General features: G+C 34.8%; 1 protein-coding gene across 1 annotated transcript in view; it reads left to right on the top strand.

Annotated features, from left to right (window-relative positions):
* LOC127540495 (transmembrane protease serine 11E-like) overlaps window positions 1-16,000 on the top strand; it is a 64,111-nt gene extending 48,111 nt beyond the window's left edge. The window contains exons 5-10 of the mRNA XM_051965213.1: window positions 131-294; window positions 4,332-4,370; window positions 6,279-6,447; window positions 7,959-8,218; window positions 13,837-13,979; window positions 15,404-16,000. Of these exons, the coding sequence (XP_051821173.1) occupies window positions 131-294; window positions 4,332-4,370; window positions 6,279-6,447; window positions 7,959-8,218; window positions 13,837-13,979; window positions 15,404-15,565 (937 nt within the window). The 3' untranslated portion in view covers window positions 15,566-16,000. The remainder of the gene's footprint in view (window positions 1-130; window positions 295-4,331; window positions 4,371-6,278; window positions 6,448-7,958; window positions 8,219-13,836; window positions 13,980-15,403) is intronic.
* Window positions 16,001-17,231: the final 1,231 nt, after the last annotated feature.

The raw sequence follows: 17,231 nt of genomic DNA, 5'->3' as shown, positions 1-17,231 counted from the left end.
AAATAATATATGCTATGGTGTAACTGTAGAATACAGTATAAATATAAGCTGTTCATATTATTAGAGCCTTTATTTGTTTCCTGAATTTTTTGTCTTATGTTTGTTTTGCTTTGTTTTGTGTATTGCATAGTCCCCAGGACCCTGGAGTGGTGGCCCACATGCTGATGATTTTTAGATTCCCCTCTACACAGAGTCCTGAATCCATAAAAAAAACAATTCAACGTGTACTACAAGAGAAACTCCAACACGCAACTGGGCCCCCCAAAGTAGACCCTTCATCAGTTGAGCTCACAAGCAAGTTTTCCCATTTTCTGCAATTTACCTTTCTTGCACAGAGCAGTATTAATGTGGGTTTGGGGCATTTTTCTCTCCCTTTCTTTCCCCATCTTTTTTCTTTTCCTCTCCCTCTTCCCTCCTCCTTCTCCTTTCCTCCCCTGCTTCCTCCTCTTATCTCTTTTCTCCTCTCCTCTCCTCTCCTTTCCTCTCCTTTCCTCTCCTTTCTTCTCCTTTTTGCTCTTGTTTTTGCAAGGGTCCTCAAACTTTTAAAATAGGGGGGCCATTTCACTGTCCCTAGGACTGTTGGAGGAACAGACTATAGTTAAAACAAAAACTTTGTTTTGTGGATCTTTAAATAAAGAAACTTCATAGCCCTGGGTGAGGGGGATAAACGTCCTTAGCTGCTGCATCTGGCCTGCAGCCCATAGTTTGAGGACCCCTGTGTAGAGTCTAACCAGTTCCTAAAATGAGACTGCACAGTATTCCCATACTTCTAAAATAAGATAGGGCTAAAATAAATAAAAGAGGATAGGGCTCAGTGCTGTTTTTCAGCTTCCAAAGACAAAAACATCTAGCAGAGTATCCTTCTCATGACCCTGGGCAACATTTTCTTGTCCATCATCCATAGATGACTGGAAATAAAACAAGGGAACCTTGTCTTCTTACTATGATTCTCTCTTCTCTCAGTTCTTCTGAGGTCATAGTGCATGAAAAGTACTTTATCCCATTCATCTCTCTTCTCAAATAAATGAGTAAATTCTCAAATGTAAGTTATTACACACACACACACACACACACACACACACACACACAAACATATATATATACCCCCCCCCACACACACACATATGGGTAGGAAAGGGACTAAATCCATGACTTTATTAAAATCATAAGCCCCTTGGTAAGAAAGTTTCCTCTACAATGCAGGTCAGTATCTTCTCTCAAATTCTTTACAACAAAAGTTACCTAGATCTTTGAGGTGTTAAATGATCTACTTAGGGACACACAGCCAGTGTATCTCAGAAACAGAATTTAAATGCATGTCTCCCTGGTTTCCAAGCTAGCTCTTCATACTGTCCTCCCCCTTCTTTCTCTTCCTCCTTCTTTCTGTCTCTGTCTCTGTCTTTCTTGTGTGTGTGTCTGTCTCTGTCTCTCTGTTTTTCTCTCTGTCTCTCCCTTATCTCTTTTCTCCCCTCATTTGTTTGCATGTCTATATATGTAATGTAGTACTAAATGCCAAGCTTCCCTGATCCTAGTCTGGCACTTTTGTCAACATCCATCCCTATGCATCAGGTACTTGGGTAAACACTGGGAATACAAATAAAAACAAAAAAGAGTCTCTTTCCTGAAGGTACTTACAATGTTTCAATTGGTTTTATTTAAATGTGATGGATCTGAAATGATTTTGAATTAAGGAAAGATCTAATTGAGGAAGTTACTACTTTTTTTTGGTTACATTGTAGTAGAAACAGAACTTCCAGGAAGACAGGAAATAATGTTTCTAATCCTAGCTCTGACATTAATTATTCGTGTGGCTTGGGAAAGCCACTTCAACTTTTCTGGGGCCTCAGTTTTTTCATCTAGAAGACAGGTAAGTTTGGACTGAACATTCTAAAACTGCTTGTAGTCCTATGTTGCAATTAGTGTGCCGTTTGGAGAAATGATTTATTCCGTTGTGTGAAACATTGAAATTTGTCAGATGAGCACCATTAAAAAATTCTGATGGATGTCATAGAGAATTAAATTCTCTAAACAAATGTGGGTTTCTCATATTAGATAATGTCATGTGATTTATGTCTAGACTTGTAGACCCTGCTTCTTTTGTAGATAAGGAAATTGAGCCTGAGGGGACATTCACTTGCCCAGTGTCTAACAGATGATAAATATTTAGTCTGGGATTCAAATACAAGTTCTCTAAAACTTTTTCCCATGGTACTATATTATGCTATGCTGCCTCTCACAATAACAGTTCACACTGAGAGATTACCTTCCAGTTTACAAAGTATTCTATCCATATTATTTCATTTGATCTGCACTAGAATTGGATGAGGTATATAGCAAAGTAGTTTAAAAAGCAATTCTGGTAAGGATTGAGTAAATATTTATGCCTTTGGTCAGAAGGAACCTGTAGATGTGGATACTTTTCTTGAGAATTCATGTTATTTTATCAGACATTTTTATGACTTCAGGTTGTGGTTTTGTAGGACAGGTCCATTTTCAAGAAAACAAAATATGCTTTTAGTCAAATTTTGCAACAAAAAAGGAGTATTCTTCACCTGAGTCTGAGTTCCTGTTCAGAAAATGTCACTATTCACTTATATCCTTATGATCATGAGAAGGGAGCTTGAGTTTCTAGATCTTTATATTTGTGATGTTACTGATGACTGGAGGACCATAATAGGCAGATTTCCTAAATCCAAATTCCAGGGATCTAGAGAAATCTGGGCTCTGTTCTTTCATTCTAGATCTTCCCAAGGTCTAAAATAAAATAAGGGAATTTGTATTATAGTTACAGAGACTAAGAGATAATTGACTTAAAAGAATTTAAGATTTCCCACAGATTTTCCCTACCTTCTCTTTCCAAAGCAGGGATTTATTCCTTCCTCCTATGGGGATCTTGAGCCAGCATATTTTAGGAATGTTGAAAATCCACTGGGACCAAGAATAAGGGAGCAAGATGCCTACTTACCATCCCTTCCTCTGAAATGATACTTAAGACCCTGTGGCTAGATCATCCCAGCTACAGGTTAGATACAGTAATTTTAGAAAGAAGCCGTGTTCCTGAATTGAAGTATCAAGTTGGAGCCTTTAACTAGTACATATGAATCATCCTCCATCCAATTGAGATCTCTTAAAAATGTAAATTAGTCCATGAGCCAGCGGTATGCCTTTACCAATTGTTTCCTATCAATTTTATACTTAACTTACATGACAATTCCAGGTATACTTTACCCTTTAATTTCTGTGTGAACATTTGGTAATGGCTATTAGAAATTTAATTTTAAGCTTTTCTGATTTGTAGTTTCTCAGTCAAGAAATCAGCAGTTATTTAAAAAATTAGTAGCTATGAAATAACATTTGAAGACATTTTTGAGGAGCTCTTATTTCAGTTCCCCTGTAGAGAAGAATATTATAAGATTATAGTGTAATAGGTTAGCTTCACAACAGTTCTTGCATAAACACTCTCTTCCACTCACACAGCTGCCACCTTCATTCAGGCTCTCATCATCTCTCACTTATATTCTTGCAACAGTCTTCTAATTGCTCTCTCTGTCTCAAGGCTCTATCTACTCTAGCCTACCCTACACACTGTTGCCTAAATAATTTTCCTTAAGTGTAGTTCTGAAGAAGTGACTCTCTTGCCCAACTAAATCTAGTGCTTCTATGTTTCTAGGATAAAATATAAACTCCTTTGTTTAGCTTTTAAAGCTCCTTGCAACCTGACTTCAATCTATCTTTTTAGACTCTCTAGATATTACTCCCACTTTCACATTGGGGAATTCAGCCACTGTCCTTTTCTGCTCCTCACCAAAGGCACTCTCTGCCAGCTCCATGCCTTCACATGCAGCTCAAGTACCATCTTCTGCATGAAGCCTTTCTTAATTTCCACACCTGCTAGTGCCCTTCTTCCCATACTACCATGGATTTATCTACTTTTTATATATGTATGTGTATACTTCTTGTCTCCCCCATTAGGACGTAAAGTCCTTGCAGATAGAGATGGTTTCATTTTTTTAATGTAATTATATAGTTGCACAGTATGTAGTAGGTGAAGATATTTTTGTTGATTGATTGATATACAATTCTATTTTTTCAATTGTTACATAAGTAGTTTTAGGAGCAGTTAATTTAATAAATTATTAAGTTATGCAAAATACACAGTTGCTTTCTGTATAACAGAATCCAGGTAATTTTTATCACTCGGCATTTGATTTGCAATGGGAAGCCTATTAGGTAGTCTGAATTTCCAAGTAAACCCAGAGTGACCAAATGTGGTATAATGGAAGTTTGATATGTGCTGAGATCATCTTGTTCTATGTCTCTGTGTGTTTCAGATATCAACAAGACAGAAACGGACAACTATCTGAGTAACTGTAAGTTCTAGTTATTTATTAAAATAACAATACAATTGTCTTAACATAAAACAAAGTGTAAAGGACATGTATTTCTCTCTTTGAATTAGGTTTAGCTTTGGGAAGTTACCTTAGATACAGAATAGGTAGTTGCTCTGGTTTATTGTTGTTATTATTATTATTATTAGGTTATTATTCTCACTTCTTGTGAGTTATCAGAAGCAATTTGGTTTTAGAGCAATAGTGTAACTAGAAAGAGCTATGTTCATGTGGGAGGGCATCAAAGCAATGTGTTGACATCATAGAGTGACTTTACCTATTATAATGATTCAGACTATGATTGGACTAGCTGATATGATTTCCATTTCAATTAATTATTCTTTCCACTATTATTATGAGTCTATAGAATTTGGAATGAATGCTGGATTTGACATCACTCAACTGTGTGGGTTGTATTTTTTTTTTTTTTTTTTTTTGCTCCTAAAGAGTTATTTTTAGGAGTGTCTTTGGAGAGAACATAGCATCAGGTCCTATTACTGATAGAAATAGGGATTGGACCTATAATTTCATTGGCATAAAGGAGGGATATCCATTTATCATTTCTATGGGAGATGCAGAATGGTATCATCTCTATTTAGAGTTTCAGAGAGTTTCCAAGAGGACAATTTTACCATATTACATAGGTAGCAAGTGCCCAAGGTGGGACTTAAATCCTAACTCTCTAGCCACGATGCCACATTCCCAATTAAGAATTTAGCTCCTATGTCAGTAGCAAGCATTATGCCTTACAATTCCTAGGAGGGTAGGAGAGTCAAATAAACTATTAAACAGGAAGTTCTATTATATACTATTATACTATTATAGACATTTTCCTAAAAGTGATTTAACAGTGGGACTATGAAATAATATTCTTGTTCTATTGCTAGGCTGTTATGGGAGCAACCTGTTAGTGGCTGCTGGGGATCTAATTCTGACCAACAGAATAGATCTCTTCCTGTGAGAGGAGGATGATGATGATACAAGGAGACTGAGAGGCAGTTGCATTCTCTGACCTCTCTCCTCTTCCCTCTTGCCTCTGATTTATTTCATTCCCAATTCACAAGCAACATATGGGTCAGTAAAGGCAGATTTGCAATTCCTTTAAGTGTGTTATGACTCAGAGCTATGGGGGCTTTCAGAGAATTGACCTACCCTTTCACACTTAGGCATGGTCCTTAACATTGGGCCCCCTTTGCCTCAAGAAATATACAGTCCCCATGCTATAACAATCCCATACTTGCACAGCTGGTCCTTTTAAAAATGCTTTTAATGGAGTGTCTGAAGCCCTCAAAGAAATCCTTGTATTCATCCTAAAATTTTAGATCTATATCTCTCCTATTTCAGTAATCCCATGCTTTAGTCCAGTGATTTAGAAACTAATTTTTTTTTTTTGTTGTTGTTGAGGCAATTGGGGTTAAGTGATTTGCCCAGGGTTACACAGCTAAGAAGTGTTAAGTGTCCAAGGCCAGATTTGAACTCAGGTCCTCCTGACTTCAGGGCTGGTGCTTTATCCACTGCACCAACTAGTTGCCCCCAGAAACTGTATTTAATAGGTGAGAGATTATAGTACATTGACACACTGTCTAAAAGATGTTCTTCCTTTTTTGTTATTGTAGGTATGGAATCAGGGAGATGGGGAGTATGGGCAAGTTTTCACATGGTGTTAACACATGGGTATATTGACTGCTTTATAATACAATCTATATAATGCTACACCTTAAAGGGGGGGTGTATGTGGGAAGCAAATAAATTTTAACCTTTCCTGCCTCTCCAATACAAAACAATAAAAGAACAAAACCAAAAGAAATTCCTAGATAGTAGCATATGAAAAAGTAAAATTACTACACTCAAAAATGAAGAAAAACTAAGATCCTCTTCTCTTTGTGACAGGCTGTGGGACACGGATGAGCGCAAGTGACAGGATAGTTGGGGGACAAGAAGTACATGAAGAAGGTGCATGGCCCTGGCAGGCCACTTTACAGTATAATGGAGTTCATCGTTGTGGGGCGACCTTGATCAATGCTACATGGCTTGTCAGTGCTGCTCATTGCTTCAGAAAGTAAGTCCAGAGGCTCCCCTTGGAAGGGGAATGAGTGAGAAAGGAGTGTGGTTTGGATTCTGAGAAGAGGAGAGATCATTTTGAAGATGATGAATTAAAGTTAGATGCATTTTTTGTTTGTTTTTTAATAAAAGTTTTTTATTTTCAAAATATATGCAAAAATAGCTTTCAACATTCACTCTTGCAAACCCTTGTGTTCCAAATTTTTTCTTCTTTTCTTCCCCCTCCCTCCTCCTCTGGATGGCAAGTTATCCAATATATGTTAAATATGTGTAATTCTTCTATATATAATTTCACAATTATCATAAGAAAAATCAGTAGATGTATTTTTCAAAAGGACTTCTTTATTTAAAGAGGGTACAGAATGGAAATAAAAAATGGATTTGATACAAATTCATGGATGATAATTTCTCAGTAGCTTGTTAATTGAAACTAGAAGTCTTGGGAATCTTTTTTTTTAAAGTTTTTCAACAGTATTTTATTTTTCCTCCCTTCCTATTCTTTCTTCCCTCCTTTTCTCCCCTTTTCCCTCTGTCTTTCCTCTTCCCTCCTTCTACGCTATTACATATCATTGGCTCTGTTATTACAATTCTTATGATCTTATGGGTTGTGGAACTAGGGATAGACTGTGTGCATTTTATTTAAGAACCAGCCTAATTAGCTAAGTACAGAAAGATTTATCACGTGAAGAGAATACAACATGGGAAGATCATATCCAATGTCATGGAAGGATTTTAATCTGCATGCAAAAAATCCTAATCACCATATTTATTTCAAGGATTCATGATAGCATCAATTTTTTCTAATAAAATGTCTATTGATGCTGTATGAATTCTTGAAGTAAGTATGGTGAGGAAAATTTAAATAAGCCCCAATTTAAATAAGTGCAGTTTGGTTATTATGTTGCAGTGAATAAAATGGGTTATCCCAGTGCATTTTTTGAAATATGTAATTCCTAAAGATATCTCAATGAAATGTCAAGGATCATGTATTTCCTAGTATAGTCAGACTATTTATACTTATAAATAAATGAATGAGAAAAACACATTTGTTAAATGCTCATTATATGCCAGGTGAATAATGGAGTTACAAACAGAAACAGCAAGATTATCCCTGCCTGCAAGGAGTTTATATTAGAAAGCAGATCAGCACAGTAGGGTTAAAGGCAGAAACAATAAATTTCTCTCTTTTTGCATATACATTGTGTACTCTGCCCATATGTTTTTTAATGCCACATAGGGTTATATGGAGATGAAAGGAACCTGGTTATTTCAGGTGAAGAGAAAATGAAGTTCTGGGAAGCACATTGTTGGAATTACATCCTATAGACTATAATCATGTTCTATTCCCCCATTCTCTCTTAAACCAATGTGGGCTGAAAAAAAGTATTTTTGTTTATTGAAATTTAAAACTTCCATAAATGAATGAGTTATTTGAACATCTTTGAAGTGAAATGTGCTATTATAAAATAGTGGCAGTTCATGGAAAGTGCTTTTCATTCCCTTTTTCAGTTATAAGGATCCAGCAAGATGGACTGCTTCTTTTGGTATAAGAATAAATCCTTCCAAAGAGAAGCGAAGGTTCAAGAGGATTATTGTTCATGAAAACTACAAGTATCCATCCCATGAAAATGACATTGCTGTTGTACAGCTTTCTAGTCCTGTACCTTACACAAATGCTGTTCATCGAGTGTGCCTCCCAGATGCTTCTGATAAAATCAAGCCAGGTACTCCAGCATATGTCACAGGATTTGGAGCACTGAAAAATGATGGTGAGCATTTAAACAGAAACTATATGTGCAATAGTAGACCTGATACTTTAAGTCATAGAAAGAGCAGAAAATAATGGAGCAAATAAGATTTCTGTTTGGCTTTCAAAGCCCTTTACAAACTTGCCCATTCCTTCTATTACAGTTTTTTTTAATCTTTTATTTCTTCTTCTTCTTTTTTTTTAATTATTGCTTTTTATTTACAGGTTATATGCATGAGTAATTTTACAGCATTGACAATTGCCAAATATTTTGTTCCAATTTTTCTCCTCCTTCCCCTCATCCCCTCCCCCCAAAGGCAGGTTGACCAATACATGTTAAATATGTTAAAATTTTTATTTCTTTCTATGTATTTGATGATCCAGTGACAATACTCATCTCTCTGTTCTTTCCACGCAACACTCATCTTCTAACTCACACCTTTTCATTGGTCTTTAACCTAATTTAATTCTCTCTGAGATTACCTCCCATTTATTCTATATATAGCGAGAGATATAGAGATATATTTATACATATATACTTATATTTACATATACACATATGGGTATAAGTTGCATAGTATCTTCCCAGTAACAATGTAAGTTCTTCAAGGACAAGGACTTTATTTGTATCCCTAACACTTAGCACACAGTAAGTCCTATTTATTTTAGCACTTAATAAGTATGGGCTTAAGTACTATACCATAGCACTTTGGTATTATACCTTAGTAAAGCACTTAATAATAATAAAACTTATTGATCACACTTGATGCCATACTTTGCTGTTTAGCCGTGGATTGGGCTAAAATCAGGCTTGGTCATAAGTTGGATGATTAAGAATGAATAGCCTAAACTTTTCCATCACTATGCTACCATGTTGTAGTAAACATTCATTCAGTGGATGTTTATCAAACAGCAGTAAACTATGTTTGATTCATGCTGACAACAGGGGAGTGTGGGATTGAATGTTGTACTTGGAGTTAGGAAGTCACTAGTTAGCTAGAAAAGTTAAAAAACTTTACCTTCATGTGTTTTGGATAATTTCTTTGGCTGTTTCTCCTAAGTCACTGATAGACTGTAATCTGCACTGGAAAGGAGAATTCCCATACTTGGAATTGCCCTTGATATTGAAATCACCCAGCTGTCATGTATTTGTGTACTTGTGGTTAACCATGCTGAGTGCCAGGAGATAAATAGAGAGCTAAGATCTGCAAACTCTAAAGGGGAGGTAGTATACATAAATAAAACATAAGTAGAATACAAGTAAAGCAGTTGGTAGTGCAGTCAACAGAGTTCCTGGCCTGGAGTCAGGAAGATTCATTTTCATGAGTTCAAATCTGGACTCAGATAGTTATTAGCTGTGTGACACTTTTCAAGGCATTTAATTACTTGCCTTAGTTTCCTCATGTGTAAAATGATCTGGAGAAGGAAATGACAAACCATTCAAGCATCTTTGCCAAGAAAATCTCACATAGGGTCACAAAGAGTTGAACGTGACTGGAAATAACTGAACAAAAATAAGAATACAAGTGGGCAAGAGGAATTTCAGGTCTTATGAAATCAGATAAGAGAGATAATTAACATTTGGGGAAGTTGGAGAGTATTTCATTTAAGAAGAAAAATTTTAGGATAGTATATCACCAGGAAGAACAGGACAGAGGGCATTCCATTTGAAGAAAAATCATGTCAGCAAAAAACATAGAGCTGGTAAATAATGGGATGTGCTTAGGCAAAAGTGAATGATCTAGATTTTTTGGAGCAAATAATAAATTGGAGAGGAATGTGGAAACAAAGAGGAAAAGTTAATGAGAGGTGAATTGTGAAAATATTTTAATGTTAGTTAAAATTTTCCATAGATTTTTGAGCAATGGATTGAATTGATCATACCCATGCATCAGGAAGTCCATTCTGACCCTGAGATATGAACTGAATTGAAAGAATTGATTAAGGGAGGGATGGCTGTTAGAAAATGATTGTGATATTGAAGCAAAAGGTAAGAAGGGCCTGAACTAGATTTGAAACAGTGAGAACATGAGAAATAGGAAGAGAATGAGGAAATTGTGGTATCACAAAAGCCAACTGAATACCTCTAGGCTGGTGACCTTGACATGGATTCCTAGAAAAAATATTAGTAAAGATTATTCCAGGTGAAATTTGTGAACACTTAGAGAGAGGAGCAATGGATACTCTTGATTATTTAAGAAGTCACACAAGAAATAACTCTTTTTTTTTTTTTTTGACAAGATTACTAGACTAGCAGATTATCAGAATGTGAGCAATATAATTTGGATTACAGCAAGAAAAAGATGAAGAGATAGACAAAGTTGGATGATGGTAGGCTTAAATCTGTCAGACCCCACCTGACTAGAATGACTGGATTCAATTAAAAAAATGTTTTATTGGTGCTCAACAAAATATTGCTCTTTCTTCCCAGTGATCCTTTCTCAGAGACTCCATCCCTACAACAAAGATGTATAATTATACCAAACATCCAACATATTTCCCAGTCAGATCTAAAAAATTTTGACTAATATGCTCTTCTTAATCTGGAGGGAACTCTCCAACAGAATGCCATATTCTTCTGTTGTTCATCCTATTTGATTTACTATTTTTTATCAATAATTTTTGAGATGAAGACACAGATGATATTAATCATCAAAATTGGACATGATATGAAACTGGAACATCAAATGACAATGTTGATTTGTATTACTGTTTTTCAGTCTTTTCAATTGTGTTCAACTAGTCATGATCCCACTTGGCAAAGATACTGGAATAGTTTGCCATTTCCCTTTCTAGCTCATTTTTTCAGATAAGGAACCAAGTCAAACAGGGTAAAATGGCTTGCCAAGAATCACACAGCTAGCAAGTGTCTGAGGTTAGATTTGAACTCAGATTTTCCTGAATCCAGGCCCAGAGGTCTATTCCCTGTGTCACCCAGCTCTCTACAATGTTGATTTAAATGATCTAAATAGCGAAATCTCACAATGTCATTTCCTTGCTCAGAAAGTTTCAAGGGATGTAGTGTAGACTCTTCAGACTGGTCTTTAAGATCTTGTTCAGTCTGACTTTAACCAATCTTTCTAGTTTTTTATTCTCCGTTTCCTTTCAAGCACTCTACGTTGCAGAAAAAGTGTCCTATGGACTGACTTTCATATCTCTACTTGATGGAATTCTCTTTTTTCTTAGTTGGAGAATTGAGGATTTTATTATAGAAGAGACTTAGGAAGTAGTTGGCTGGTATCTTCAGGTACTTGGGTAATAAGAGAGGTTTAGATATTCTGCTTGATCTCAGAGGAAAGAGCTAAGAGCAATGGGTAGATGGTACAAAAATTGACATTTAGGAAAAACTTCCTAACAATTAAAGGCTATTGAAAGGTTGAATAGGATTCTCTCTGGAGATCAAGTTCCCTTCACTAAAATTTTTCAAGCAAAGATTGAGTGATCACTATTAATTAAGGTGTGGGATCAAGGGAATTCTTGCTTAGATAAAGATCAACTTCACTGCATTTCTGTGGCTTAGGCACCATATCTTCCTCAAAGTCTTCCAGCGTGCTGCTAAATGAAATTGATGCCTTCTACTCACATTTCTTATCACAAGTTGCTTATATATTTCCTTTGAACTTAAGCCATTTTATCAATAGCATATTTTTTTTTATTCATGACTTGTTCCCCTTAGTAGAATATAAATATGGCCAAAAGGAGAGCAACCTTTTAATGATAGACAGGACAAAGTAGGAAGAGATGGAGAGAATAAGCTTATATTCTTTGGGAAGAGAAATGCACAGGAAATTATTTGTAAAATAAATACAAAATAATTTCTTATCAGAGGGCATCAAATCATTAACTTTAAAAAAATACTCTGATATGTTTATTTATTTGACAGTTCATAGAGTACTGCTCATGGTGACAGGAAAACTGCTAGTTCAAATTTTGTCTCAGATATTTAACTGGGTGACTTCCTGAGCAAATAATTCTTCCCTTCCATTTTAATAGTATTTTATTTTTCCAATTACATGTAAAGATACATTCATTTTTGTAAGATTTTGAGTTCCAACTTTTTTCTCCTCTCCCTTCTCTCCCCCTCTTCATGACAGCAAGCAATCTGATTTAGATTATACATGCATAAACATTTTAACATATTTCCATATTAGTCATGTTGGGAAAGGACAAAATCCAGGACAAAAGGGAAAAAGCACAAGATACAAAACAAAACAAAAAAGGTGAAAATAGGCTACTTTGATCTGCATTCAATCTCCCCAGATTCTTTCTCTGGATGAGAAGATCATTTTCTATCCCAAGTCTATTGGAATTGTCTGAGAAGAGCTGTCTTATCATAGTTGATCATCACACTATCTTGATGTTGTGTATACAGTGTTCTCCTACTTCAATTCGCTAAACTCAACATCTGTTCATATAAGTCTTCCCAGGCTTTTTTCAAATCAGCCTATTTGTCATTTTTTACAGAACAATAGTATTCCATTACATTCATAGGCCATGAGTTTTAAAGCTATTCCCCAAATGATAGGCATTCACTGAATTTCCAATTCTTTGTCTCTACAAAAATAATTATTAAAAAATTTTGCACCTGTAGGTCCTTTTCCCTCTTTTATGATCTCTTTTGGGATACACATCCAGTAGTGGCACTGTAGCATCAAAGGGTATGCACAGTTTTATGACTCTTTGGACATAAATTGATCTCTAGAATGGCTCGATCAGTTCACAACTCCACCAACAATGCATCAATGTCCCAGTTTTCCCACATCCCTTCCAACATTCATCATTGTCTTTTTCTGTCATCTTAACCAATCTGAGAGGTGAGGTAGTATGTCAGAATTCTTTTAATTTGTATTTCTCTAATCAACAGTGATTAAGAGGTTTTTTTTTTAATAGATGACTAGAGATGGCTTTAATTTCTTCATCTGAAAATTGTCTGTTCATATCCTTTGACCACCAATTGGGGAATTCTTATAAATTTGACTCAATTTTCTATATATTTTAGACATGAGGCCTTTATCAGAAAGATTGGTTTTAAAATTGTTTTCTAGCTTTTTGCTTCTCTTTTAATCTTGGCTGCATTGTTTTGTTTGTGCAAAACCAGTTAAATTGATTGTAATCAAAATTATCCATTTTGCACTTCTCAATGCTTCTTTTTTTGTTCTCTTGTAAATTCTTCCCTTTACCAAGACCTGACAGGTAAACTATACCTTGCTTTCTTAATTTGCTTGTAGTATCACTCTTTATGTCTAAATCATGAGCTCTTTTCAACCTTATCTGCAAACTATTAACTTTTTACCAATGACTAAGTTTAAAATGGGAGAAAATAGTCTTATAATTGTATTTTATTATGATATCTAGGTGGCAACACAACATGAGCAACACATATTCTATTGCAATTGCATTGTCCTGATCGTCATAATTAAAAAGAGAGTATTTTCTTAGAGAGTATTTAATTTAGATTAAATTGGAAATTTATGGCTTTGTCTTCTTTTATACATTGTCTTCTTCTGGAAAATATGTATGTGGAACCTAAGAATCACCGATCTATAATTATACAGGGCATGCATTTAAATATATGGGTTTTTTTTTTTGGTAAATGTACCTCTAAATATTAACACTATTTTACCCTTCCTTTGACTTTAGGTAGAAGTGTAAACATCCTTCAGCAAGTACAAGTGGATATCATAGACAGTAAGACATGCAATGAGCCTCAAGCTTACAACAATGCTATTACTTCTGGAATGCTATGTGCTGGTTTTTTGCAAGGAGGAAAAGATGCTTGCCAGGTAAACTAAAGTGTTTTTATGTGCTACCATTAGAGACCAAAGATATTTTCTAACTGGCAGGAGTAGATATCTAGTGCATTCTTGAGTTTGCATAATTATTTGAAAATCTCTCATTAATCTATTGCATATCAATGTCAGTACAAAAAATAATATAAAAATAATTATGGAGAGAGGGAAGGAGCACTCCATTATATGTAAATGAAGCAGGTTCACCAAGTCTCCATATATTGAATTGAAACCAGAAAGATATTCTAAACTTTCTTAAAACTCATTTGGAAAAGAAGATCTAAACACTCTCTTAGGTGTGGATCCTTAATCATTATTCCAGAATATGACAACTTTGAAGATTTAAAATTCAATGCTGTCTTCCTCTGATCATAACTTTCTTTACCTACTATTTCTCAAACTCTCTCACTTTACTAGAGCCAATTCTGGCTTCAGTAAACTCCTTTCAGACCATGACCCCAAGGTCTGCCACTTTGTAGCTGCCCCTTCTATTAGTGTAAAGTTCCAAAATCTATCTTGATGCTGTCAAGCTCACTGTGCAAATACCCAATGGTAGACCACTCTCACCACCTTGTTGCTTTCTCTGCTCCAATTCTTTGGGTTATTGAGTGCTGTTAGAGGGAGAAAATACTGTACTGACTTAACTTGTAACGAATTCAAACTGACTTTATTTGACCTTCATCTCTACTTGGCAATGTTTTGATTAATCTTGAGCACTGCAAGATTTTTTTCTTTCCAAAATTCTTTACTTTTTTTTCAGTCCTCTTATCCCCATGCTAGTTTTCAGCAGATCAAGTATCCTAAGCTCTTGGTGAAGATATTTAGGTTGTTTTGTATAAGCTCTTTCATTTATGCTTACCTTCACATTGCCATTTTTCTACATTTGTACTTTCTGCCTTGACACAAATCTTAGAGAAAGATAGGTTCCTCTCTTTTCATCATCTTATCATGCAATGACATTTTTTTTTTTGAGGCAATTGGGGTTAAGTGATTTGCCCAGGGTCACACAGCTAGGAAATGTTAAGTATCTGAGGTCAGATTTGAACTCAAGTCCTCCTGACTTCAGGGCTGGTGCTTTATCCACTGAGCCACCTAGCTGCCCCCAATGACATTATTTTAAAGCATTTCAAAGCATTTCATTGATATATATATATATATATATATATATGTATGTATGTATATATAAATCATTTCCCACATCATTTTCCAACCCATCTCTTATAATAATGAACTTTTTAAAAGAAGAAGAAACAAATTCCTTCTCCCAACCTTCATCAATAAGTGTCAGAGTTAAGGTATTTTATGATGAGATGAGACACACTAAATGATTTTGAAATTAAATTATGATAGAAATTTCCTGACAAATTCCCTTTCTATAAACTAAGTTACTAATTCTGGTTCTCCCACTTTTTCCCTAGGGTGACTCTGGTGGACCTTTGGTCAGTTCAAATTCTAGAGACATCTGGTATCTTTATGGCATAGTGAGCTGGGGTGATGAATGTGCACAACCAAATAAGCCAGGTGTTTATACTCGAGTGACTGCTTTTCGTGATTGGATTGAAGACAAAACTGGTGTCTAAGAGAGAAGTGACCTGAACATGAAATGCAGAGTTATATTTGGGCCATATTCACCCCAAGCTATCCATATGTATTGATTATGCTTTCTCTATAAAGTTTCTGTCTTTGAGATTTTGACTTAAAGTCATGGATCTCAAGTGAATGTCAACAGTGTGAAGAAATTATCCATTCTCATAGATTATTGCATTTATTGCCTTTGTAAAGGTAGCAAACAATCCAAAAAAAGGAAAATAAGCCAATTTTTTTTGCTTTAAAAATAAATTTATATATACACAGAGGCATGTGCTATGGAATTTTTTCTCTATCTGAATGAGGTCAGTGCAAAATGGACCATAAGAAATATTATTATGCCATAATAAATGATGAAAGGGACAGTTTTAGAGGAAGTCAGTATGAGTTGTATGAACTGATATAGAGAGAAGTGAGCAGAATAAGAACAATTTATACCATAACAACATTGTAAAAAGAAATAATTTTGATTATTTTGAAATTTAATAAACTATATAAATATTTTCAAATTTCAAATAATTATTTTTAAATGCTTTTTGAAGTTTGTAGCTTTCAAGTTTTTGAAGTTATTAAACTTTAAACTGCACGAATACTTTTGATATACTATATATTTTTTATTTAAACATGTATATACATACATTAGGTTTATTTCATCTTGTGCTATGTATTATTCTAGTTTTCAAACTTTGTAAAAACTTTGATCAGCAGTTGCTCAATGACTAAAAAGATAGCATTTATAATCCTACCCTTAAGAACATCCAGAGAATGAGGTTTTAATGCATAATTGACATTTTTGATGCAGCTCCATTAGGAAAAGTCTAATGTTATAACCTTGATTTCAACTTATCAAAGGGCATGGCAGACTTTCTTCTGTGTTTGTCATTCTCAATCAGAAGTACTGAAAATAATAAAATTTTGCTAAAATTCATAAAACTGTGTGAAAATTTAAATTATTTAACTTTCAAATCATGCTTTTTGGGGGATAAGTTTATAGATTTTATGGTCCTGTGTTAAAGCTTAAAACTATACTAAGACTTTTGGATCATAGTGTGTGCACATTAATTGCTCTATACAGATATATTAGAGTCATTGAATGTCTCTCTCTCTATATATTTAATTAAAAGAATTTATGAAGTTCTTCCAGGTCAATATCATCTCATAAGCATAAGAGACATTGAGCTTAGGGCCTAAAAATCCCTAAAACTTATGAAATTTGTTTTTCTTAAAAAATTTGTAAGAAAAATATAATATTTTCCTTAATTTACATGTATACATAAAGATATGTGTATGCATGTAGCAAGAATAGGATTCTTATTTATATATACACAAATGTTTAATTAGCTGTATTCTATGAAATTAGCTAGTTCTTAAACTTCAGTTTAAAAGGTTAGCATTATAGCTATGATGAAGAATTTTCGCATAACGGGTAAAAAACTGTTCTTGGAATTAGGAAGAACTGGATTCATATTCTATATCTGATACACACTAGCTCTGTAACTCTGGTAAGCCATTTAATTTCTCAGTGCTCCTGATAACAAAGATCTTAAGTTTCAGGCAGTTCATGGAAAGAAGTTTCCACCAAGAAAATTCTCTAAACCAATAAAAACACAGGTCTAGATCTGTCTTCGTCCAAGTATACTGTAAGTAGGTACACACACA

The sequence above is a fragment of the Antechinus flavipes genome, chromosome 6, assembly GCF_016432865.1.
Source record: "Antechinus flavipes isolate AdamAnt ecotype Samford, QLD, Australia chromosome 6, AdamAnt_v2, whole genome shotgun sequence".
Taxonomy (NCBI): Eukaryota; Metazoa; Chordata; class Mammalia; order Dasyuromorphia; family Dasyuridae; genus Antechinus; species Antechinus flavipes.
This window is presented reverse-complemented; position numbering and strand designations above follow the sequence as displayed.